The 27611-nt window shown below is 38.4% G+C and overlaps 1 protein-coding gene across 1 annotated transcript in view; it reads left to right on the forward strand.

The window, feature by feature from the left end:
• LOC144085483 (uncharacterized) overlaps positions 1-27611 on the forward strand; it is a 52860-nt gene that overhangs the window by 2306 nt on the left and 22943 nt on the right. Inside the window, exons 2-6 of the mRNA XM_077614800.1 lie at positions 8134-8333; positions 14343-14429; positions 16288-16365; positions 17730-17969; positions 19419-20621. Coding sequence (XP_077470926.1) covers positions 8144-8333; positions 14343-14429; positions 16288-16365; positions 17730-17969; positions 19419-20621 — 1798 coding nt within the window. The 5' untranslated portion in view covers positions 8134-8143. The remainder of the gene's footprint in view (positions 1-8133; positions 8334-14342; positions 14430-16287; positions 16366-17729; positions 17970-19418; positions 20622-27611) is intronic.

Here is a 27611-nt window from a genome sequence, read left to right on the forward strand (position 1 = left end):
ATTATATGACCATTGAAGCTAGCAAAAAAGAACAGAGGGATAACAGCAAAAATTGAGCTTTTGAACATCTCATCTAATTTTCTGAACTGCTTTATCCTCACTAGGGTTGCAGGGGGTGCCTAGGGGCAATTTATACTTACTGACTCCGGGCCAGAGGCGGGGGATACCCTGTATTGGTGGCCAGCCGATCGCAGGGCCCGAGTAGAAGGACAACCATGCACACTCACACCCATACCTAGGTGCAATTTAGATTTTCCAATCAGCCTACCATCCATGTTTTTGGAACGTGGGAGGAAACCGGAATACCCGGAGGAAACCCACGCAGGCCCGTGGAGAACATGCAAACTCCACACAGGTGGATGTGACCTGGATTTGAACTCAGGACCCCAGAGCTATGAGGCCGACATGCTAACCACTGGCCCCACCGGGCCGCCCTAACTTTTGAACAGTCTTATTCAATTAATTACATTATTATCTTAATATTTTAATACTCTTACTGTTTTAAAAAGTGTCAACTTACTGTTTGTATGACACTGTTTTTCATTTTTTATTTTTTTATTTTGGATACTGAGCAGCCGAACTACAATATTATTTATTTAACAAAATAAAAATGCAAAAGTATTACCGGGAATTTATTGAGTAGTGCACTTGAACAAATTGGCATTCTGTTGGGAAAAAAATGTCAGTAATTTTAGTTAAGATAATGGTTATTTCTTCATTCTTTTATTCATTCATTTATTTTCAACACCGCTTTTTCTTATCAAAGAGCCAATCCCAGATGAATTTGAGCAAAGGCGGACTACACCATAAACTCACCAGTCTTATTTATTTACTTACAAAACCATTAAGTAATTTTACTGATGCTCCGTATCGGAATAATAAATTTAGGATCAAAGCATCCCTACATTAAATGGCTAAAATCGGTAGTTTTCGTCTTTTATACGTTTCCACCATCCACTAGAAGTGAAAAAAACACAATGTAATGCAATGTTATTTAATGTATTTATTTTTTGAAATCAATAACAGGCTTTCTATAAACATAGAATCATTAAATTTTACTTTTCAAATGCATGTTTTTAATGATATATGATTTGTACTGTGGGGATTGGTGAGATTACATTCAATCCCTCTCAGATTACCATTTAAGCGGGTAGGCAGCTAGGTTTGGGGTCACAGAGTACAGCTGGAACAAGCCACAATTTCTGACCATCCATAGAGTCTGAGTCATGTATACCTTTAGCCGGTACAAAGGCAGTAGGTCTATAGTTTAGCATTTTAAGATAAAGGCTGCTTTGTCTGTTTTACTAGGCTCTTTATTCAGTATGGCAGTTTATCAGGTAGGGACAGGCAGTACAGCAGGGATGTGACCAAACAGCCGTATTGTCCTCGCAAGTCAATTTCTATTCTCCAATCGTAGCTGGTAAAACAACAACAACAGTATGATCATCAAATATCCATCCGTCAATCCCACCAAAAATAACAATCGTAACAAAATTTCATCTCCTCTCATTTTCCGAACTGCTTTATCCTCATTAGGGTCGCGGGGGTGCTGGAGCCTATCCCAGCTGACTCCGGGCCAGAGGCGGGGGACACCCTGAATCGGTGGCCAGCCAATCGCAGGGCACAAGGAGACGGACAGCCATGCACACTTACCCATACCAAGGGGCAATTTAGAGTGTCCAATCAGCCTACCATGCATGTTTTTTTGGAATGTGGGAGGAATCCGGAGTATCTGGAGGAAACCCAAATAGGCCCGGGGAAACATGCAAACTCCACATAGGTGGACCGTTCTGGATTTGAACCCAGGTCCACCATTGTGAGGCTGACGCGCTAATCACTTGCTCCACCGGGCCGCCCAGAAAAGTAGATCATGGAGCAAAATAGTTTGAACACCTGTGCAGTAAGTCATATGTGATACCTTTCCACAAATGTGGTATGTTAGAAGTGGAATCAGTGGATTGTAGCCAGGTGCTTCTCATTTGAACACAACCCTCGTTGGTTGAAGTGTCTGTGGAACAAAAAGCTGCACCCGCAGCGGCCCTCCAGGACCACTTTGCCCAATTCAACCCTAACAACAAAGTAAATCGCAGGAGGTTGGCTCATTGAAAAGTTGATCTTGGAGCAAAAAAAGTGTGTGAACGACCCTGCACAAAAAGATCCAAGTAAATTAGCCCTGGCGCTCTCTTTCTATCTTTTATTTTAATGCCTCGTGAATAAATACCTGTGCACAAAGAGCAGCCGTATTGAAAATGTCCTTTACCCACTGTCCTCATTTGCGGACAGCCAGGAAAATTTGTTTTACTTTATCAAGGTGTTTCCCCATTTTATGTAAATGTTCTGAAAATGTTTTTAGATCTAAAACATCCAACTTTTTTTTTTTTTTTTTAAATGGCCATATGTGAAATAAATGAACTTTATTTTTGTGAGGGTGAAAATAGTCTGCTTGCCAATGGTGATGATGTCTTCAGTTGATTATTTTATTCATTTCATATTGCATGGCAACTTTTGGTTTGAAGGCAAATTTATAAAAATAAAGACCCCTGTCAAAATTTCTGCCGGTTTTATTCTTTACTTTTCATAGTGTAAGGATGGAGTTGTGTTATCTTCATTGCTTAACAGAACAACAAAAATACTTTTTAAAATCATATTTCATCATCTATTTTCTTATAATGTAAGGTAACATAGTTACTTTCATATTTGAACAAGGAGAAAAGTAATTTATTTACTTATTCACAGAAGTTTGAAACAAAAAAAATGATAGTTATCATTAATTGTCGATATCGACTGATAATTTTTTTTATTGTTATAACAATTTTTGTCATATCGCCCAGCTCAAGTTTGGAGATATATTTTGTTGTGGTAATGCAGCTGGAAAAGGCTAATTAGGATCCACTTTTATTATTTGGCCTTTTCACTCCTTATGGATTTTTATCGAAATGATTACCATTTTAAAATAGCGTGTAGTATTTTATAGTACTGTAAAATAGTTTTGGAGAGCTGACCACCCGTGTGCATTGCTGTCTGTTATTTTAGCCACATAAAATAAAATAAATCAGGAAAAAAATTGCTGGAAAACTAAAAATGCTGGTTTCTATTTTTGTTGATGGCACAGCTGTATGTGTGCGCGTGTGCATTTGTATAAGGTGACAGTGTGTTGTCAGCACTAATCAAAATTTCTGCTCTTCAGAAGCACATACTTTTTGTGTGGCGGTGTGCGTGCGACCGTGTGTGCGTGTCTCAAAGCTTTTGCCTGTCAAAAGGACACCATGATGAGCTGCTGAGTCACCCTGGTAACTGACTGCCTGCACACTCATGCACAGTTTTGTTGAACTCATTCAATGCACTCGCGTTGAAAAAGTTGGACTGTCCCCTTTGTCCTTACATTTCAATTGATTGTTTTCAATGTCAGAATCAAAGGACTTATCATAGGACTCAACACCACAATAAACATAGAGAGAGAAAGGTGGAAAGAAGTCATTATGATACAAGGCCATTAGCTTTGTTGTTTGAGAAATCTGTATCACATTTTAGTAGGGGCGGCCTGGTGGAGCGAGTGGTTAGCGCGTCGGCCTCACAGCTCTGGGGTCCTGGGTTCAAATCCAGTTAACGTCCATCTGTGTGGAGTTTGAATGTTGTCCCTGGGCCTGTGTGGGTTTCCTCTGGGTACTCTGGTTTCTTTCCACATTCCAAAGACATGCATGGTAGGCTGATTGGACACTCTAAAATTGGTATGGGTGTGAGTGTGCATGGTTGTCCGTCTCCCCTGCGATCGGCGGTCCACCGATTCAGGGTGTCCTATGGCCTGGAGTCAGCTGGGATAGGCTCCAGCACCCTCTGCGACCCTAATGAGGATAAAGCAATTCAGAAAATGAGATGAGACATTTTAGTAGGCGATATATTCATTAATTCATTTCAACGCTGCTTATCCTGGCACTCGGACGTTTGGTCGCCAAACGTTTGGTCGTCCGGACGTTTGGTCGCCAGGACGTTTGGTCGCCGGACGTTTGACAATATCACAGAGAGTTTACTGTTGAAACCAGCTCTCAAAATTATATTCACGAGAGAGAGAGTTTAATATCTAAATATCTACTTTTGAAACCAGCTCTCAAAATTATATTCACCCGGGCGACCAAACGTCCGGCGACCAAACGTCCGGCGACCAAACGTCCGGCGACCAAACGTCCGGTCACGGCTTATCCTGGTCAGGGCCACAGGGTGCTAGAGCCTATCCCAGCTAACTTCATGCGAAAGGCGGACAAAACCCTAGACTGGTAGGCAATATATTGTCCGACAAATTATTGCACACAAACACAAATAATATCAATAAATAAGTACATGTTTTTAAATTACAATGCATAACTTGTCATTTGGAAGCAACCTTAGTGAGGAATATGAATTAAGGGAGAAACCCAACACTATTTTTGTTCTTTGTCAATTAAAGCCCATTAAATAATTTTGATTTGAATGTCATCAAAGTGCTCTTATTCTCTCATTTTCTGAACCGCTTTATCCTCACTAGGGATGGGGGGGGTGCTGGAGCCTATCCCAGCTGACTTCGGGCCAGAGGCGGGGGACACCCTGAATTGGTGGCCATCCAATCGCAGGGCACTCAAGCAGTGTGTTGTCTAACATAAATTAAACACGGCTCATCATTAGTATTAGTGACATGGTTCTTTATTGCTCTTGAAAGAAATATACGTAATCCTATGAAAGCAGGAAAGAGTTTTCCTCAGGGTCACTAGATTCTCCATTCATGGCTGTTATGTCATTTGCTGCACCCAGTGCTGTTGTGCAATGACTCATCGCTCAGTCTTCCTAACTTATGGTGAGTCTGTTTTCATACATAAGGTGCCAAACATAACGCTGTCAGGACATATGAGATTTTTTTGTACACTGAAACTGTCATCAGATGAATGCAAAACTTCAAATTCAGAAGAAAAAATGTCCCTTTTATTCACTATAACAGTAGAATATTTTCTCCTGTAAAGTTTCTAGACTGTAGTTTGTTTAAGGGAGCTTGTGTGTAGTTCGCGTGCGATCTCTCGGTGCATTGGAGGTTGAGATTGTTACGTAGCCAGCGGATGGATTCAGAAAAGGATAGGTGGCGGATGCTGGAAGCCAGGGATTGTCAATGCAGAGATAGTTTTTAATCCCTCAGAGCTCAACAGCTGTACCACAAACCCTGCCCCCCCTCTTTAATAGACATGCAGAGGTTTTGCTTGCCACCAGTTACATCATAATGCTGTGTCCTAAAGGGAGCAACTATTAAAACTTGGCTTGGTAATATAGACAGACACTACAATATTTCTATCACGGTAGATTAATGTAACATAAATAATATGCTTATAACACAACCATGTGACATTATATTTACTCTTACATAGGTGCTTGTTCATGAGTTTATCAGTAATTGGGTTTTGTGGCTGTTAGTCTGTGTTTTTTGTGAGTGGAATCAGTGAAATCATTTCTGTTCTTTACTGAATACTCACATTTGGCTCTGATTCAGAATGTTGCACCAATAAAAGGTGTTGGATGCAAAAAATAAGGAGGAAAAGAATTTGGAAGGAAAGGTTTTTAACTTGTCAATTATTTATTTTTCTGACAATACACTTGAGATGGACTGAACCTTGGCAGTGCTGCACATCATATCTGCTTCTAAACAAAGACACGGAATGGATTTCGTTTTCTATGTTTATTTTTAAATGCCTCTTAAATTATTGTGCAAAATAGCAGCCTTATTGAAAAATTTGTTAGCCCATTTTAACCCATTCTCCTTATCCGAGGACAGTCTGTAATTCTTTTCTTACGTGATACCGAGTTTTCCCCATTTTATGCAAATGTTATGAAAATGTTGCCAAGATCTAAAACTTGTTAACTTGGGTTAAAATGGGTTAAGTTCATACAACTTAAAAAAAAAAATAATGGCCCCATGTGAGGTAAATTTACATTGTTTCTTTTTGTGAGGCTGAAAATAAATTATTTTAGAGACACTTTTTGAAATCATATTTTATATTCTCTCTTTTCTTTAAACTAAGGTAACATAGTATAGTTACTTTTATAATTGAATAAAGAGGAAAGTAATTTATTTTTTTATTCACCGAAGTTTAAAGTTTGAAATTTGAAAGACAAAGGAGTGACAATTATCAATATTAACGGATATATATTTTATCGTGATAACAATGTTTGTCATAAAGCCAGGCCTAAAACATTCAGGGCCTTAAACTTGGTCCTTATCTGGCGGTGAGTGAGCAAGTGATGCTGTTCTTCAGGCCACAAACTTGTGTAGATTGAATCAACAACCCCACCCCTGGCTGCAGATAAACATCAAACTTTCAAAAATACAATAACAAGCAATTTATTCACTGTGTAATAACAACAATACCAAGTTTTACAAGTCAGAATTTCAGCTGCTCTTTCTTTTTATCTGACACAGAATGGGCTGAGTACCTAAGTTCAAATTCTAAGATTATAAAATCAGTAATTACTTATGGTTGATCTGCAATACAGATAGAGTTGTAAGTATAGTTCAGTGTCAGCAAAACAATACTTAATATTTTTCGAAGATTAACATGATGCGTGATGTAGGCTAAAGCAGCCATACATGTTAATTTTCACCTTTCTTCCACTATGGGTAAATGTCCTAGAATCTTATTTTTATTAACATAACACACGCAAATTTCACTTGTACTGTTTTTTCATTGCTGCGGAAAAAAAGCTGCAAAATTGATGAGAGAGAGGTCCACATTCAGGCCAATGAATATTTTGGCTTATGAAACTGTTCCAACGGACTGATGCATTATTAGAGATTAATACAGTGAAAGCGTTAGGGGGTTTGGAACAGTCTATTCAGGGCTACCTCCTTTAGATGTTAGAATAATGAAATGGTTTACTGAGCAATTAATTCATTCTTAGCTGAAGAAGACTAGAGGGGTGGAAAGGATCAATTGAAAAATTGTCTCCACAGAAATGCACCATTTCCCTGAAACAATGGCTTACAGTTCCCTGCTTACACTACTCCATGTACTCTGGCTGCTAGCCATTGTGTGTCTTTGGTAGTCAAGACAATAACAACTTGTGCTTGGAGGCTAGGCATGAAACAAAAACAGAAGTTTGAAAGAATTAGGAGTTTGTACTGAGGTCATTGTGTCAAATTGTCAGAGCACCAGTTATACACAATTTATCCATTCATTCATTTTCATCATATTCTTGTCCGGGTCATGGGGTGCTGGAGCTTATCCCAGCTGACTTTGGCTAAAAGAGAAACTGCACCCTAAACTGGGCACCAGTGACTCATTTGGCGATCTTTTTTGAGCTCGCCATCTCCGTACATTACGCTCTGTGACACCATATTCCACAGCTGCTTTGCAATTGTTTGAAGACTCTGCCTCATTAATCATCTTGAAGTTTGCATCATAACTTCTCAGCGGCCGGTTTATCTGCCCGATCTTCGACCCACTTCTCGTTTCTCCATTTATCTCTTCTCTTATTTTCCTGTCTTTTCTTTCTTCCCGCTATTTTGCATTGTTTTTCTTCATGCTACCACTTTTTATTTTTCGTCTTCGTGACGGGTTTGCTCTGGCCTCGAGAGTTAAGTTCAGCTTTGCCTTTAAAGACATCTAGCGCCATCTAGCGTTGTGAATGAGTGGGATGTCTAGACCCTGGAAATAAGACAACCCCCACTTTTTCAGTCTTATTGCAATGCAAAAAACAGAATCGTATGATTAGGCCAATACGGTAATAACCGTTTATTTAGATGACTTTGTGCTGAAAATTATACCAAGACACCCTTAGGCATGTTAAACACATTTACATGCTGGGTAAAGAAAATAAAATTTAATTATAAAAAACTGACAAAAACACACACAAAGAAAACCAAAGAAAAAATTATGTAGGCTATTACAATTAAAACCAATTACCAATTTTGAAGTCAAATTTAATTTTAATTTAATTTTTCGTCAATCAGATTTTTCATGATGTTAACGCTATTTTAGTGTAGAATCTGAAATATGTAGCAGTAACTGCAGAAATCTGCATTTCTGTCTAACAAGATTTGCAACATTTTATGACTGAAAAAGGATGTAACATCATTCTCAGCGATACAAACATTTCTGTGTTTCTATGTTATTTCTCCAGTTAGAAGACTATGGACCTGAGCCTGCGAGATGCTCTGGGTGGGGGTGGAGGTGGGGTCCCAGGTGGGGCCCCTGCTGAGGCTCTTATGAAGAGAGACTTCATGAGTGCACTGGAGAAAGAAAGCTATGACGACAAGGTGGGAGAGAAAATGACCAAGAGTGATTACCGACCTTTACTGGAGGGCAAAGATGCTAAAAGTGGTGAGTCACTGCAAATAATTCATTCTAAGACTCGAACAGGAAGTTGTGTTTTTGTTTTGGTCAATGTTTCCTGGCAGTTTATGCAAACACCTTTTCTTAAATTGATGTTCACTGAAAATCATAGCACTGCTTTCCATAAAATGGCACCTATAGCCAAAAGATACACGCAAACAAGAGGCTTTACCAAATGTCTCACCATGTGTTGTGGGATGTCATAAAGGATTTTGAGGACACTGTCGTTGTGATTTTCAGTCCACGGGTTTACGACTTATCTACATGGGCTCATGTTTTTTTTCTTCGACCTATTTTAATGCCCTAAAGTGTATCTTGATGATATTCATCCCTCAGCACAACTACAAATTTAACAATAAAAATAGGTAGAAAGCAATATACAGCATTCAATGTAACATAAAGTTTATTTGTTATTTGTATTTCAGCTAATAGGAAATACATAGAAATTAATGACCAATTAATCAGAATGACTGTATGCACTATTACCCTTGATGCGTGGAAGTATAAAAGCAAATTTTTGATTACCCCAAAGACCCCTTTTCAAACTACTATATTATCGTAGCTCAAATAGTCACCTTTTTAGCTGTAACCCTTTCAAGAAATAACCTTGCATTGTCCTGATTGTTTTTTTAAATGGTGTTTGAACTGATGAGGAAATTTACTTACCCAAAACTGATAAACCCGCAATCTTCTTTGGCGTTCCGACATTCTGGATTTACAATATAAATTGTAAAGTGAGGGAATTAGGCTTTCCATTATATTGGGTATAAAGCCAGTGGCCAGCCCAAAAACATAATTTCCTATTTTAGTGCAAAATATATGTAATTTTCTTTGTAATGTTTTTTTACCCTTACAGTTCACCTCACCTGTAGTGTAATAAAATAACTGAAAGCCATTAACATTGGATTCTTTTTGAAAGACTGTTCAAAGTTTGCCAAACAATTCAGTTTCCATCACCTTCATGTTATGGTTGATATTTTTATGGTCGGCTGATCATTGTGATCAACCTAATTCTTTATTTTTTATTTTTGATCTTGAAAACCGCCCACCCTTACTTCAACGTCAGCAGTCTCATATTAAGGCTGACTGTGTTTGGCCCTATTATCACCCACTCAAACACACCCCAGCACACACGGGCATACACACACCTTGTCCTTAACTGTCAGAGCTCATAACTTAGATGGCTCTGAAAATGTGCGGAGTCCAGCAGATATGTTAAGGTGACTATGATGCACTCTAAATGAAGCTTTTAACCACAGGCGGCTTTCAAATTCTTTACCAATGAGGCTTATAATAGTCTAAACCTAACTCCACAAAACTCACATTAAAAAACACCCACATCTGAAGAATTTTTGTAAATAAATTAAAGTTGAGCATAAAGATAAGAAATTATAATTGAACATAAAACAATAGGGCGTCCCGGCGGATGAGTGGTTAGCGCTTCGGCCTCACAGTGGGGGACCTGGGTTCAAATCCAGGTCGGTCCACCTGTGTGGAGTTTGCATGTGTGGGTTTTCTCTGGGTACTCCGGTTTCCTTCCACATTCCAAAGACATGCATGGTAGGCTGATTGGACACTCTAAATTGCCTCTAGGTATGAGTGTGGGCGTTAATGGTTGTTTGTCTCCTCGTGCTCTGCGATTGGCTGGCCACCAATTCAAGGTGTCCCCCGCCTCTGACCCGAAGTCAGCTGGGATGGGCTCCAGCAACCCCTGCGACCCTAGTGAGGATTAAGTGGTTCAGAAAATGGGATGAGATGAGATAAAACAATAAAAAGAAGCATGCTCCACTTTTCTCCCATTTTCCAAAAACATAGTGTATAAAATGACCAATGTAATTTGTAATTGGTGTTGTACATGTATACGTACATAATTTAATCATATAGATACTATGATTGTATTCTGCGACAGCGCCGAGTGTGACTCGGTTTGTATTTGCATCACAATGACTGACTTCAACACTTGAGAAGTACATATACGTGTACCTGCACAATAAACTTAACAAGAAAAATTCATCTTACTGTCTTATGAAACACTGCAGTATATGAAGTTGACTTTGAAGCACTCAATCTCTTGCAGTAGGTTCCTATTTTTGTGGTGTTACCCCACTTTGGAAGCTTTTACTTGCATGAGAAATGTAGGGACAGCTTTCAGTTTAGTGATGCAGAAATTCTGTTTGGCCTTGGCGAAGAAGTTTGACCTTGAGCCTTTAGAATGACTGCAGTCCTTAGGGCCTGACCAGATTTAAGCTGTTCTGGCTTCACATTCAATGTTTGTGCAATGTGTGATGTGAGTGGGAAAACATCAGCTTTGGATTCCATATCCCAAAATTTGGTACAAAAAGCTGTCAGACCAAAAACCTAAACATTTTGTCCCCTAGGGTAGTGTTGCCTATCAAATGGTTTACATATATCTGTTGAATTTATTTCATACTCAAGCTCTCGTGGGTTATGCACCAGGATGCCTCAAAACATACCAATAAGGTTGAGGAGTGGCCAGGTCAAAGATTAGACTCTTCTCATTTATATTTTGAGACACTTAAGTGTCAAATATTTATTGGTCAAGCATTAGTAAAACTCTCAATTTCCACCCTTTGTTTTTCTGTGCCATCGATTATTAAGTCACAGTATCAAAGACGGCACATTCACATTTTCTTACATTAACATATCAGTATACAATCTCCCAGTACTTTATTTATATCTTTACAATCACGCGATAAAATTGAGATGGTGCTGCTTAGGTAAATTCAAACATATCGCTGGGTTAGGTTAAAATTGCAATTGCTCTTTAAATGCTATTTTTTTTTATTGAGTGAAGGCTTCACTTGTGTTAACAAACAATTGACAAAAACTATGGTCCAACATTGGATTCTGTGAAAATAAAATGAAAAAATAAGTATTTAAGATCAGCAAATGTGTTTGTAGCACTGCCCCTAAGATCTTTTAACATTTACTGTCTTTTTGGGATGTTCATCACAGTATCTATGGGAATTTTGATGCAAAGAAAAACTATATTTGAAAGAGACTGTTTAGCTGTCTACCAGCAAGTTGCCGTGGTACCTCGAGATACGAGCTTAATTTGTTCCAGGACTGAGCTCGTATGTCGATATTCTCGTAACTCAAACGAACGTTTCCCATTGACATGAACTAAAAAAAATAATTCGTTCCAACCCTCTGAATAAACACCAGGATATCGGATTGGAATTTTTTTTATTTGTTCTAATTCGCCATCTATTAACAAAGTATCAAATAACTAGTGGTTTAATAGTATACTAAAATGTGTTTAATAGAACTAAAATTAGACGGATTTCGCGGAGGCTAGAGAGAGAGGGACAGAGGGGGGATTGGGGGCGAGGGGGTGAGACTCGTAATATAACATAAACAAATTTAAATAAACTTGGATTACGATGCAGACACACTCAAAAATAAGTTTAATCTAACCTTACACTAAACTTAATTCTAATTTTGTTTTACATTTGTATACCTTTCTTCTCCCGGCCGGGTTGGCTCTGTTTGCCCCGCCTCCACCCTGAGTTTCAGATGCAACCTATCATGGTAGTTTGCTTTTGTATTCCCTTCAAAATATTCTGAAAATTATGCACACAAATGTCCTCACAATAGGATAACGCACGACCACTTGCCAACGAGTAGTATATATGACTCGTATTAGCAATCGCCTCGCCATTTGCAATGACTAACGGGAAAAAAACACTGAAAAAATGCAACGCTCCACCCAGTGCTCCCAGAGACATTACAAAGAGGGAGTTGTGACCACAGAGACATTACCCGAGGGAGTTGCGGGGAGAGAGACAGTGCCCATGATGTTCTTATGAGCAGCCTCTCGCGTCCGCTTCTGCTCGTATATCAAAATTTGTCTCGTATCTCAAGATAAATATTTGCCCGAAATTTTACTCGTATCTCAAATTTCTCGCATGTCGGGCTACTCGTATGTTGAGGTACCACTGTAATGATATCTTTCTTTTTTGTGTTAACAAAACTCAATATGAGAACCCTTTTCTTCATCATTTGCCTCATCATTGCAAGTGAAATTTGTACTGTATGAGCTTGAACTTTCGCTTTTAATACACATACAGTCGTACCTCTACTTACGAAATTAATTGGTTCCAGGACTTTTTTCAAAATTTGAAAATTTTGGAAGTAGTGGTGTACATACTTTATATGTAAATTCTATCATTCGTTTCACGGTCCTCACACAACTACCAACTAAACCCTTTAAAATCCCTTAAAATTGATCAAAGTGTCCCCATTTGTGTGAGGAAACACAAAAATTAGAGAAAATTATAAGAAAATGATTTATAAATGTCTTAAAATAAATAAAGCATATGAAAATGTGACCACCGCTGAAATAGTTCTTTCCGGGGATGTTATTATGGGAGATGTAATACCCATGTTTGTCCCCCAGACGGCAGCAAGAGAGAATCTTGAAACATGAATACTGGCTGTTGTGAGACAGCCAATGGAATTGAATTGAATCCTTTTATTGTCATTATTTGAGATAGAATGAGGGCGATCAAATGAGAGACCAGTAGAGGGTAGCGATGTTCTAAAGTGAGAATCAATGCATCCGTGACAATATTTTAAAAATAAAATAACGGTTAAGGGAATGCATTAAATTTTTGGGGGATTTCGTGACTTGGCTCTTTTTCGTATCTCAAGTCACTCATTTGCATATAAAAAACTCATAACCTGAAAATGTTGTACCTAGAGGCATTTGTAAGTAGAGGTATGACTGTATTTGTGCAACAGTGTGCGTGACCACAGTGTGAGTGTTACGTGTATAACCTCTTATAGCACACATCCTAAATCTGTAAATAGGATCGTTTCTAAGACCGTACTGCCAAGAGCAAGTGTGGTTGATGCAGCCTCAGATGCTTTCATCCTCTTCTCGTGCAACCATGGCAATAGACCCTTCAGCGACATGTTTTGTCAGCATGTGTCATTGTCAAAGATGCGCAAATACTTGCACACATTGGGATAGAAAGAGATGCTTGCTGGTGCAGTTTCAGAAATGTTTCAAGTGCAAGCAGTAGATTGACAACAGGGATAAAAAGTATTTGAGGATTGTATCCATGTACAGTATCCCTCGACCCCAATGATCTTTGTGAGGATAATTCCGGTAAGAAACTGTTGCTGCAATTGTTTTTAAAGGCTTGCATGTTTTTTTGTAATTTTTTTTATGGATCTTGGACTGAGCTAATGAGTGATGGCATGACTTTGAGTCTAGACAATTAAAGCTTTTCCCCTCAATTATTTTTTGTTTCTTAGTTCTTAGTTTTTTAATCTGTAATGGGTTGTGCTCTATTCATTATGGGCTTCCCATGTTCAACAAAACACGAGTAAAAAAATATCACAAATATCACACGTAATACTCAGAGACTTGAAACCTGGTTGTATTAACTGAAGGTGACTGCAGGTGAATGAAAAAAACCACCAATGTAATGCAAAAGTATTAATAAAAAAACAACAAAACATTAGATGACATCTGTGTTGTAGCCCCTATAAACTGAACTTGTGCATTGGCGCAGGCCTGGCATCGTGTCTTCATTGGTGCACACCTCAGTCCCTCTGTTTGTGTAAACTGAAAGGTTGGACAAATTATGTATGAATTACACTTGCAATTTTTATATATGGTGGTAGTTTTTCCATGGCAAAAACATTTCTCCAATGCAACTAAAATGGTAAAAAGAGGGTTATTGGTGGTCAGACTGCATGAGAACGATGATTCTATTTTGGTCAATCAACCAAAGTCAAAGAACCCAATTCTAAGTAAGCCTGTTTAGGTCAACGCCATGGTTTCGAATTGGCCCATATGGAAGAAACATGGATGAACAGTAGATGAAAAATGGTCAAGAGTAAAATCCACAACTGAGCAGTGGAAATGTGTTATACTGTCCTACACAAGCAATTTGGTTCGTACTATGACTGACTTTTTTTGCTCATAATTCGATTTGAATTTGTTATTTTCTTCTCGTCTGGCAGGACTTGGGATTACTTCATCAGTGATGTTATCAGGTGGACGCCAAGACCCACCTGGACAACACACTTTCCCTTCTGACTACCTGTCTGGTAAAAGTTTATTTGTGGAAAGTATTAATGAATGAATGTTTTCTTTAAATTAAGTTTGCAAAGTTTTTACATATACATACACCGATCTAACTACGACTTTGTAGTTTTATTCCAAAGTAGTTTTGGTCAGTCGATGTCTTTCTGGCTGTATAGATCATAGTATCCCCTTTCTATCCATGCTACAGTATTGGACTTTTTTTGCGCAAAATCACTAGATGCTCAAATATTTGGATATTATGCTCATTAAATTTCCTGTATACTGTGTGGCAGTGATATCCTGATGTTAAAATGGATTTAGTTTGTGTTGGAATAATTATGTTTAACGAACGAAATAACAAACTCATACTTTAATCACCGTTGGTTGTAAGTGTCCGGCAATGCTTCAGTGTCGCGTTGCTTACTTGGTTAGACAAGTCAAATGTACAACTCCAGTATTTCTCCACACACCATGTCAATCTGTAGCAAATAACAGACTTTTCCCAGGAATACAATGTGCTGTGTTCCTCGAAGCCTGTAAGCCAGGGATAACGCTCCGTAGTTAGTGGACTGAAAGTGGCGGACAAATACTTTTCCCGGTTGTGACAAGCTTCTTCGATTTGGATGTTTCTTTAGCTTCTCTAAAGTAGTCCGTCTTGAAAATGGCTTTGATAGTAAATCTGCAAACCAATTCCATATCATATCCTCCTTCAGCCATTGTGGGTCAACAAAACCACTATTAAATCAACACAACAATATATTTGCTCGCTACAGATGCAGTTTGCTAGCGCTGACGAGTACAATCTCTCACTATCTCATCACAGGTTGTAAAAACGCTGACGTTTACGTACACCTTTAGAACAGTGTTTCCCACTCTTTTTTTGAGCTGCGGGACACTTTTTGCATTGAAAAAATCTCAAGAGACGCCACCATCTGAAAGTCTTAATTTAAAACGATGTCGCCTATGTTAACAATAGTCATTCTCATCAAAGTTTTATCTGCAGGAGTCACATAAACCTCCAAAATTATTCCCAAATCTAATTTTTCACACTAACCTAATGTCACCAAAAGTTGATGTCTGCGGACCCTGAACTACTTCCGGTTCCAGTGATGCAAAAAAAAGTAATGTAATGTTTTTAATTGGATAATTGTATGACTTTTCTCCAGATATTACTTAAATCTCGTTATATTACACAAAAAAAATTGTGCTCACACAGACTTTACGTCGCCAAAAGTTGATGCCCTCAAAACCAAACAACTTCCGGTTCATGTTAGAGAAAAATAAGCAACAAAATGACTGTTTCACAATTTGAATCTTGTAATAGTATAATCTATAATTTAACGACCATCATGCTTTGATTTTAACATTGTAATAGTTCAATTTTAATCTCGTTATATTCATATTAATTTTTCTCCCTGAATATTACATTGTATGCACAGTGGTTGGGAAACACTGTTCTAGAAGGCCTTGGTGTTATCAACTCGAATTCTGATTGGTTAAAGCAACTACCTGACTGACACTTATTCGATGGGACGGGGCTCGTAGAACTCATTATGAAGGCCTCTCGGTAGATTTCTGACCCTGGAAACAAATAATGTCTGAAATGTAATTGGTTAAATGCTGAAATATGAAAGCACATTCTGGAAGCAGCGCAACCAGGAGAAAAGCAATGAAAGGAAGCTGACGGATAATTTGGAATTATTTAATAATTATTCAGGGTCATAATATAATCAGCACCAGTTTATGATTCAGATATTTTTTTAGCCCAGGCCATGATAGTCCATCACTACTGTATGTTGTGATTTCAAGAATTGCAAACCACAAATCGATGAGTGTGAACTGCATTGTTAATGACTGTCTACCTCACTTCTGATTTCCAAGGTCCAATGATGAGTGGAATGAACGACCAGTGGAGCCAAAATAAAGCAAAGGACACCAGCATGCCTGATTCTTTTCTAGGTTCTCTTATTTTTATCCTTTTTGTATACATTACCTTCATTTTGTTGGTATACATATTAATCATACTTCTATTGTGACTATTTTTATCATATTTTTCTTTTTGTTCATTTAAAACATGCCTTTTAGCCACCTTATTCTGCCGTGTAAATGCATTAATTCGCTTCCATTTTTTTGTTTAAGATAGTACTGTGTTTATTAGTTTGCTTTAGCCTAACTTTATGTAATGGTGAACTGTAACATACATTAACATAATCACCTTTATGCAGTGGGGCCGCTAACATTTATTGTGTGTGTAACCTTTCATTTTATGGTGCTGGACACTACTGAATTGTTCACTTATTATCTATTCACTAGGTCTAGTTCCATGTGTAATTAATTTGGTGCTGCCCTTCCCTATTTTTAAAATGAGTCCCCAACAAAATCATTTTCTTCAGAAAACCATACAGTATTTTAATGTAGGGGTAATTGTTAGCATGTCCGCCTTAGCGTTCTGAGATTGAGGGTTAAATCCCTATGTGGAGTTTGCATATTCTTACCATGCCTGTGTGGGTTTTCTCCATGGTACACTTGTTTCCTCCTACATCCCAAAAACATGTGTAGTAATTGGATTGAACACTCCAAATTGTCCGTACTTATGAGTCTATGCGTGCATAGAAATATTTCACAGAACAAGATCTTGTTTTTATGTTAAAATATTCATTCATTCATTATCCAAGCCGCTTATTCAAGGGTCACAAAGGTTGCTGGACACTATTCCACCCATTAAGAGTTTAAAGTGTATACCCTGAATTGTTTGCCACCCAATCATATGGCACTTGGAGACAAACAAACATGCACGCACAGACTCATAAGTATGGACAATTTGGAGTGTTCAATCCAATTACTACACATGTTTTTGGGATGTAGGAGGAAACAAGTGGACCTGGAGAAAACCCACACATGCACGGTAAGAATATGCAAATTCCACACAGGAAGGCAGAACCCACCAGGGATTTAACCCTCGACAAGATCTTGTTCTGTGAAATATTTCTATTTTCATACTGCTTATCCTAACAAGGGATGCTTGAATGTATCCCAACCAACCACGGGCAGCAGGCGGAGGACACCTCAAAATGGTTGCCAGCCAATCACAGGCCAAAACGATAGACACTCACTCACAATCGTACCACCACAGAGTGGCATGTTCAATATTAAAATTATAAAGGCACTTGTTTTGTATTAGATATTATCTCATGGAAGTAAGATCCCAAACTTCAATTGCCATTATTTAGATAAGATATTGTTAATTTGGTATTTCAAAATAAGTAAAGATTTAAGGAAGTTAAGCTGGGCACCTAATATACTTGTTTTTTGTTTTTATTCAGGATTCTCGCAGTCTGGAATGAGTGGAAATGTGGGCTCCAGTATGCCACCAATCCAGACGAATGTGAACTCCAATCTAAGCCAAATGGGGCTTGGAAAAGCTACAGATGCACAGAAAAGTTCCAGTCTCTTTGGTTCAGAACCCCACATCATCAGTAACACCAGTGGAAATAACCCATTCAAACCAAGTGATCCATTTTCTTCTGGTGGTCCTGGAATCCAACCCTTGGATCGCAGTCCAGGTAACAAAGTGGCTTGGTTGCATGTCTGAAATGATTATATGGTTGTATTCAAATGCATGCACTCTATAAACTTTTCCTTAAATGTGCTTAGCTGGGAAATCTGTTACAAAGGATCAAATTAAAAATAAAAACTACATATATTGTCGCCTCTTGTGGTGTCGAAGACCCATTGTGTTCTGAGTCATAATGAAAGGGACATACTTTCAGCAGTAGAGGGCAGCCTTTTCGTGCGACTAAGCAGTTTGAGTGCTGTTTATGTCACATTTGCTCTCATCTTTAGTTTCCCTACATCTTCTTATTTATTCATTGGAACTACAGAACTCAGTAGTTTTCCATAGGCTCAGGAATAGAAGAAAATAAACACGATACAAACAAGCTGGCCTGTTTATATTAGATTCACAGAATGTTGGCACAATTCTTATTTCCATCTGAATAATATAAAAATATAATATTTTACTGCGCAATATTTTGATGCAGCATATGTTTGGTCAAAAATGCATCCATTGGTACTGTGCCAAACTCCTGTTTAAGCTCGTTTTAGCAGGAGAATTGCACGCTACATGGATAATAAACAGTATCAACTAAACAGTATGTACAGTGAAAAGAAAAAGCAGACTTAGACTGCAATGTACCATGTCCTAGATTTTCATTTATTGAATCCCCCATAATAACTCAAAGACATACTGAAAATGAACATGAGACCAGGTTATGGATCGATTTTTTTTCTTCCATTGGTTTATACAGACAGGTAGATACAGTATGTATAAAAAATAACAGATCGAAAGAAAAATGATTGACTCATTTCACTATTATACAGAACATTGTTTTGTAATATCTTGCATGCAGTTTGTTGTGTTCTTTCTCTTTGTATCAATGTTGATGCATGCGTAGCAATGTCTTTATTTTTCCCACCATGCCTGAATCTGCTGTGAATCATGCATCTAATACTATATATACAGTGCATGGTGTTAATTATTTTATATGGTGGTCAGTGTTTTTGTATGTTGACTTGTCTTTTACTATTCTTTGTGCACCTGCTTCATAAAAACACAATCTCATTTGAATCAAATTGTAATTCAACGGCTTCCATAACTTAATGAATTGGCTATTGAAATGTGTTTTGTAGGAAATTAAAATGACATACACACATTTTTCTGCATATTTGGTCCAGCATGTACTGGAGGGTTCATGCATTCTCTTTCTTAGCAAGTTTACTACAAACCCCCAATAAGACCAAATGACCAAATTACTTAGAAAAAACTAATTGGCTAGGGAATAGTGTCTTGACATATCTTCTGAAATTGATTTCGAAACCTCAATTGTCCAGCCACATATTAGAAACAACACATATAACAATATTCTAAAGAATACATCCCAGAAAGGCTCATCGGTGGTTGATTTTCTATGTAACTGGTTCCTCCTCTTATAAAACCTTCCCCCCCTCGGCAGCTCCTACCCTCTCTCCTAGCGGCTCAGTGGATGGCAGCAGCCCTACCTCCTCCACTTCTGAACCACTCAGTCCTGAGCGATCGCTGTGTGAGGCTGGCAAGCAGCAACAGAGAAAGAAGAAGAAGAAGAGAAAGGGGCGTGATGAAGTGTACAGCTTCTTGGATAGCCAGGAGCGCAATGGCAATGCCCACAAACATGACTTGCAAGTTAAGGGTGCACTGGAGGTGGAAGATGATGAGGACGAAGACAATTGGGAGTGGGAAATCAGAGAAAGTGGCGCAGGCGGAAGAGTAAAAGGCAAGAAGATGAAAAGTCGGGCAAGACTTCCAGAGGAGTGGGGAGCACCTCAGCAACCAGTGTCCCCGATCCCGCCGGAAGTTGCTCCGACCTTGGCTTCGGCACCAGATTTTGACCATTTCAACTCAAACGCTCTAAAATCCAACCCAACTCAAGCGGTACCAACAAGTTTGACCGATCGCTCCCACGAGAGACTTTCAGCAGATTCATCACCTCAACATATTAGCTCAACCATCAACAATACCAACAAGAGTAGTGCAGTTGGAAGTATTACAGGGAATTTCGCATCAATGACAGGAGATAACCTGAGCCCAGTGTCTCAGACATTCTCTTTTTTGGATTCAGTCCTACAGACGCCACCAGGTTCTACTCCTGACTCTCAGAGCGCCACTCCTATTACGAACACAACTTCACTTGCCTCAGATGCCTTTCCCACACCAGCAGATGTAATTACCCCTTCTTTGCAAACCTTATCTGGCTCCTCCCCCTCTGAGACCTCTTCAGATGTCCCTCTAACCTTTGCTCTATCTTCAAAGCCCTCGCCCTCATCTGTAAAAGAAACCCAATATCCAAAAACAGTTCTTGAATCAGTCCTCAACGTTGACGCTAAGCCCTTTGTACCTTTGGCCTCACGCGTGGCCCCCACAACTGCACCCAGTCCCAATGCCCCCATTGCTGTTGTTAAAGAAGCAACAGCCTCTGCCGGAATACTTGGTGGCGCTGTAGTCATACAATCTGACTGTCCTCCATCCACTATCAGTGAAGTTGTAAAGCCAGCATCGGCAAACACTTCCACCAAGGCTGCAGCCACCCCCACTCTTTTCACCACACCTGCAGTCCCTACCTCTCTCCTTACACACTCAGAGCACCAGGAGTCCGCATCGCCACTGCTACCCCCACTGGAAGGTTGGTGAACTACAGGAAAGAGTATAACTAACTTGGGCGCTAACCATCTAAAATATTTCTTGCTTGTATAGCAGGAAGCTGCTAATAGTTGTCTTGTGGTATGCATGCCTTTTGGTTTGTGGGTTAGGTACCGGACTTGCTTGGTCCTAATTCCATAATTTCGATTACCAGGTGACCAGAAAAAGCCACACAAACCAATAATTTTAAAGAAACAACTTTAGTCAAATGCATATGAGCAGGAATACCTATTCCTGTATGCGTGCACAAATGCTGCAGATTTTATTTGATAATTTGTTCCAGTTGGAATTTACATTATAAACCCTCGAGTTTCATTTAAAATTGGTGGTTCCACTTGGCTTTGCTGCTTTATATTTCGGTGCAACCTGATCCATAACCTCTCTATTACTAAATCAGATTGCTGAATTGCTTTCTCATTGTCCTTCCTCATAAGGCCAGCTGCTTGAATAACTTCCTACAGTGCCCTCTAGCCATAAACTCAGTGACATTACTGGAGTCTTTGCAGCCTGAAGCAAACTGGCAGTAAAATGTCACTGTCAAAGTCTCCACACTGAATTGTTTTAATGTTGTTGGAATTGGATATAACGGTAATTAGGATACATATCCTATTAAAATACGTGTTACTACAGTTGAAATATTAAAAAAAATCCAGGTTTATGTCCAATAGAAAAAAATAAATCGATATGGTTTTACCGCCATCAATGATACCTATAACCCATATAAAATAAAGTAAATATGTAAAAAAAAAAACTGTGTGCACACCTTTTTATAAATGTGAGGTGTCTACGATTTATTCCAATCAATGCACAGTTATTCAAGTAGTCTTTTCCTAACAGTTTCTGTATTACTTCCAGCACATGCCTCATTAAAAAAGCCATTGTAACAGGGGTGTGTATACTTTCACATGTACGTATCTGCTGTCTTCATATATGCATATATATTGATAATCTGTATACTTGCCCCACTCTAATTTGATGACCTTTGACAACTAATGATAATATTTACTATAGTTCAGTCTTTGAATAAACTGTCATGTTTTCTCATTTATTTTCTACCTTATTTATTAATATAATGTATTGGATCTGTACATATGCCAGCTAGATCTGCCAGCATTATCACCAACCAAGTTTTGATTGTACGTATTCACTCATATAATGCTGCTGATTTTAGCTTTGGCTATGTTTTTTTCTGTTCATGAAGCCTTATTTCATGATATATTGCACTGTATATTTTTGATCTTGACAATTTAACCAGTAAGTGGCAGTGTGTGTTTAAACTTTTAGATGCGCTAAAGCTATTTTGCCCAATCAAATTAGACATGGAAAATATTCTAAATTCATGTAGTATTGCTGTCTATTTATGCTATATTTTTGAAAACAAAATAGGCTTGAGGTGTAATTGAGTCCAATTTGAACACTGCACTGGTAAACTGCAACATCTTACTGGACATGTTTTTGAACTTCCTTAAAAACCTATGTATATATTGTTACAATAGCTTGTTTTAACAGTTAACATTTAATGAAATATATACATTATTCTATAATAGTTTTGTTTTAAGAATGACTTTTAATCCTGTCTTTCTCTTTTCTTCTTTCTCTTGCTACCACAATGCTGTTGAAAAAGTAGCATCACGTAAGTCATTTTTCATTATCATATTCATATTTGTGCCATGCTCCTATCATGCTTTTACCTATGAAGCAAAGAAAAGAAAAAAAATCCCCAAATATTGTTCTCAGATCTCAATTCACCTACTATCCATTCAAGCAGCCATCATTTTGTTGTTCTTTGACTTGCAAAGAACTATTCAGCCACAGAAATGGCAGAAGTAGTTTAGATGTGTATTATTTATTTTAACTACGCTCACTCTTTTTTTTTGTAGTGTTTTTGGAAATGCTTTCGATGGCTGTTTCAGAAAAGTTTAGCCAGTTGATTGTTTTAGCAAATGTGCCCAAAAAATATTTAACTTTAATCGTAAAACCCAACACAATATTTAGCCAACCTTACTTTTCGAAGTGTGCTTTTAGATGTCTTCCTTATCATCAATGTGTCTTCACGTCCTTGTCTTACATATTATTAAATTTGAACACTTTGTACATAGGGTGGCCCGCTGGGGCAAGTGGTTAGCGCGTCTGCCTCACAGCTCTGGGATCCTGGGTTCAAATCCAGGTCATGTCCATCTGTGTGGAGTTTGCATGTTCTCCCCGGGCTTGCGTGGGTTTCTTCCGGGTACTCTGGTTTCCTCCTACATTCCAAAAACATGCATGGTCGGCTGATTGAACACTCTAAATTGCCCCTATGTATGGGTGTGAGTGTGCATGATTGTCTGTCTCCTTGTGCCCTGCGATTGGCTGGCAACCGATTCAGGGTGTCCCCTGCCTCTGGCCTGAAGTCAACTGGGATAGGCTCCAGCACCCCACACGACCCTAGTGAGGATAAAGCGGTTCAGAAAATGAGATGAGATGAAGCCTTGTCCATCTGCAATCAATACACGCTTCCAGAAAATTGAAATAAATTAAAATTCCAGATTCATTGGACACAGTTTTTTACAGTCTCGCTGTAATTTTTCATGTGACATTTTATTCCATATGGTCTATATTCACTCATCCAGCAGTAATTCCACACTCTGTACTATTATACTTTGTGTTATCTAGAAGGCCATGGAAAACCAATTCGTCAAATGTTGTCTGCAGATGCTGTTGATCAGTTGTTTTCAAAATGTGTTACATTTCCCCTGACTGCCATCAGGTGCACTCTTTACTTTGCAAAAACCCTTTTGATATTTGTACTAGTAGGAACAACACATTATTCCCTAGTCTATAGACCTTTTTTGTTTTGAATTTATGAAATAAACAAACTGCTAAAGAGAAGATTAAAATGTATTTCTACATTTAACAAAGGACTGATGATTGGTTGAAAATGTTAAATTGAAATTTTGTCATGTTAATGAAATCACAGCCAAATTTAAATAGTAATTTGATTACACACAACATGCAATTAGCTGCCAACAACAGCTAAAAAATGACTATTTAATCTAACATTGCAAAATGTTGTTTGCAAAAATAATTGCTCAATAGTTCTCTCCAGGTCTATATAGAGTTCTTCCAGGTATGCGGGTTTCCTACCATATCCCCAAAACATTCAGTGTAGGTAGTTGAAAACTCTAAATCAAGGGTATCAGACTCGGGTTGGTTCGCGGGCCGCTTTAACGTCAACTTGATTTCACGTGGGCCGGACCATTTTAGATATAATATTTAGATTTTTTTTTATAAATGATTAAAAGAACTGGATTAAAAGCCCTGAATATTCAGTTTTTTATAGATCTAAAACAATGTTTATTTTAGCTTTTTTATATGTATTTTTAGATTTTACAAAATAATTTTTGAACTAAAAACACAGAAAAAAATGATTAAAAAATTAAAATTATTAATTTAAAAGGGGTAAAATCAGGAAATTTAATATACATCTATACTCTTCATTTTAATTTGATCCTAAAACAGAAAGTCGGCACTCACACATGATTTACTTTCCCGGGTCCCGCCACTTTTACACATGTGCTCTAAATTGTCTCTTGGTGTGAACAAGAGTGTAAACGGTTGTCTCTCTGTGCTCTGTGATTGGCTGGCAACAAGTTTCTATGATTGATGCAACATTGCATACATTTCTATGTGGTAAACAGACATATTGTGTTTTGAGCTTGTCTACTGTTTGCGTGCAATCTGGCTGCTTCACTCTGTCCACAATCGGCCTCATTACTTTGATTGGTCTGTCTGCTGAATATATTTATCAGATCAAAGGTCAGTAGCTGTTTTGTGGAATCTGGCATCTAGTAGCATATAATCATTCTTTCCATTGATATTACTTTATTTTTAGCCTCTATTTCAGCACTGCTTTTGTTAATAGTATTCACAGTTATCTCACGTCTGCTTTCCTCTGCATATTGAGAAAATCATTCCTGCTCAGGACGTCCATAAGTTTGGACAGCCATAGAGACAGTCCATGAGGAATGACCCTTTTAATTGGCTTAGCTCCTAATAGTGTGGTTTAGTCTTGAGACATTTTTTTCAATTAGAGCCATTGTGTATAAACTATAATTTTATAGCACAGAAGTGAAAGACGTAGTTGAATTTTGGATTACAATGGCATGATGATGTAACAACCTTTGATACTTTTTTGGTACTGTTTTATGGTGATTACTTATTTTAGGCAACACCAGGAACTTTTTTTAAGGGTGTTATCTTGATATAGTGATGTTTTTAATCACTCTAGTTGTTTGTGACTGCTAGTTTGTGTTCAAACAAGTGAGAATAAAGGAGAGAGTCTAAATATTTTTGAAAGGCTGTCTACAATGATCAATGTGCACCCCAACTTTGTCTTCACAGATGAAAGTTTGTTTAATAGTTTAATAGAACAAATAGGACACATGTAGTGTACCTAGCTGTTACATGCCCCTTGCTTGTGGAAGACTTGTACTCATTACTTATACGCTGTAAAAGTTTATAATTGTAATTCATTGGTTTTAAATCTACGTAAATAATCTATTTGAAGATCATTTCCCATGATGTTTGATTTTTTTAAACATGATTTAAATATACATTTTTAAATCCACACAAATTAATATCTAAAGAAAAAATAATCTGATCACTCTTCAGCCTAATTTCAATTTTTTAAATGTAATTGTTTTCCTTCCTCGATTCAATTTTTTGCATGATTTGTCCAACCTTATTTCCATTTGGTCCACATTTGCCTGTTTTGTCCTTCTGTGTCTCTTCATTTTTCCCTTTCTCTCCCAATCACCAAATCCTGGCTTCCATTGGCTGCCCAGATTCTCTGTCTCTCACACAATCTAATAATCATTGCATCTGTACTGCAGGGGTGGGGTGGGCAATTTAGGCCACTGGTGGAGAGAGGAAGGCGTTGTCGGGGAGATGTGGGAGGCGGTTGTCATAGTAACTAAGCCTCTATGAAAGTGAGGGATGGAGGAATAGAGGAGGAGTGGACTGGGCGTGACAGTCAGTGAGGTTGAAGATTAAAAATAGAATTGCTGTGACAAGATCCCCAACCCTCTATCTTGCCTTCACCCCCCATTATGTTTCTTCCCGGCACTACAGGCAGGCAGCTGTAGCATCCTCTGTTTTTTTGGCTTCTATGTCTTCAGCTATTCGCAGATATCTGACCTTCAGAGCAACCTTTTATAATAACCTTTATGAGTCGATCTGCACAGAAAACAATCTAAAAATAAAAATAAAACCACCATTCTAATCTGATCTGAATGTGTATCCTATAATTTTTAAATAATTAATTTAAAGACTGGACCATATGTCAGTCTAGTCAAGTGCAGTGACATGGTGAGACAGTAACAGCACATGCAAAATGATAATAATAGAGTGAGGATGATAATAGAGTCAGGAGCATCCAGAGACATTTGGAAAGGCAGTTGCACAAAATGAAAAGGAGTCACTTGAAATAAGCATGGACACTATCTCCTTTACAGAAACATTATTAAACCATGCAGAGGTGTTTACAATAAGATATCAACACTCCAATGACATTAAGAGCATTGAAAACACCAACAACTCACTGGAATCAACAACTAGTTAGTCAATGTTGCAAACTAGCTGTGGTGCATTAAAATGTACAATGACATTTTACACCAGTGGTACAATCACAAAAAATGTTCATGTCCATTCTGAAATATAAATCTGCACAAGCGCTATGCATGCCCATTTGAAAAGGAATTCAGAAAGAATAGCTAACTCACCAGGCGGCCCGGTGTCACGAGTGGTTAGCGCATCGGCCTCACAGCTGTCAGGTCCTGGGTTCAAATCCAGGTCGGTCCACCTGTGTGGAGTTTGCATGTTCTCCTGGCCTAACCCTAACCCTTTCTCTGGTTTCCTCTCACATTCCAAAGACATGCATGGTAGGCTGATTGGACACTCTAAATTGCCCCTTGCCCCTAGGTACGAGTGTGAGTGCGAATGGTTGTCCGTCTCCTTGTGCCCTGCAATTGGGTGTCCACCGATTAAGGGTGTCCCCCACCTCTTGCCCGAAGTCAGCTGGGATAGGCTCCAGCACCCCACACGACCCTAGTGAAGATAAAGTAGTTCAGAAAATGAATGAATGAATAAATAGCTGACTCAAAGTCATATACTTTTTCGGTAAATGTCATTTCAATACTATTACACAAGTAAAACGTACCGTATTTTAACACCTATCGGGCCCACATCCCAAAAATATGCAGGCTGGGCTGCTTGAACACTTTAACTTGCCCCTGAGTATAGTATAGTGTAATTGTGAATAGTTGTCTGTCACCTTGTACCCTGCGATTGGCTGGCCACCAATTCAGGCTGTCCCCCGCCTGGTGCCCGTAGTTAGCTGGGAAAGGCTCCAGCACCCCTGGCAACCCTTGTAAGCATAAGCAGTTTGAAAGATGAATGAATAAATTAATATATTTAAACATATTTAGATTGTGCCGCAAAAGTATTCAAGTAAACCACAACAAATGCAAGTGTGCATTTATATACTACTAATTTTATGGCTTGTTGCAGCAGCCCTACCCAGAACCAGAAAGTGGCTTGTGAGTTGAGTGAGCATTTAATAAGCGCTATGTGGACACATACTTGCATAAATCAATTTAAAAACTGGTTATTTGCGATGCGATTTGGCATATAACAGCAATTGAAAGAAAATCACAAATGACATAATTGATCTACATTACACACAGATTTTAATCTATATTATGCAGTAAACAGTCAAGGCAAATGGAACCCCTTGACAGGTGAATGGCAGGTTTAATGGCTTTACGTTAGTCAGATATGTTTTCACCTCCGTTACCAATTGAAGAAGAGGAATGTTCTCATCAAACTTGTCAGGGTAATTGCAGTCTTGGCTCTGCCTGCATCTTCCAGTTTTAACCATCAAGTGAATGCCATTTATCATATACAAGCTGTACAATCATGATAACCACTTATCTAT

Source organism: Stigmatopora argus, chromosome 12, assembly GCF_051989625.1.
Source record: "Stigmatopora argus isolate UIUO_Sarg chromosome 12, RoL_Sarg_1.0, whole genome shotgun sequence".
Lineage (NCBI taxonomy): Eukaryota > Metazoa > Chordata > Actinopteri > Syngnathiformes > Syngnathidae > Stigmatopora > Stigmatopora argus.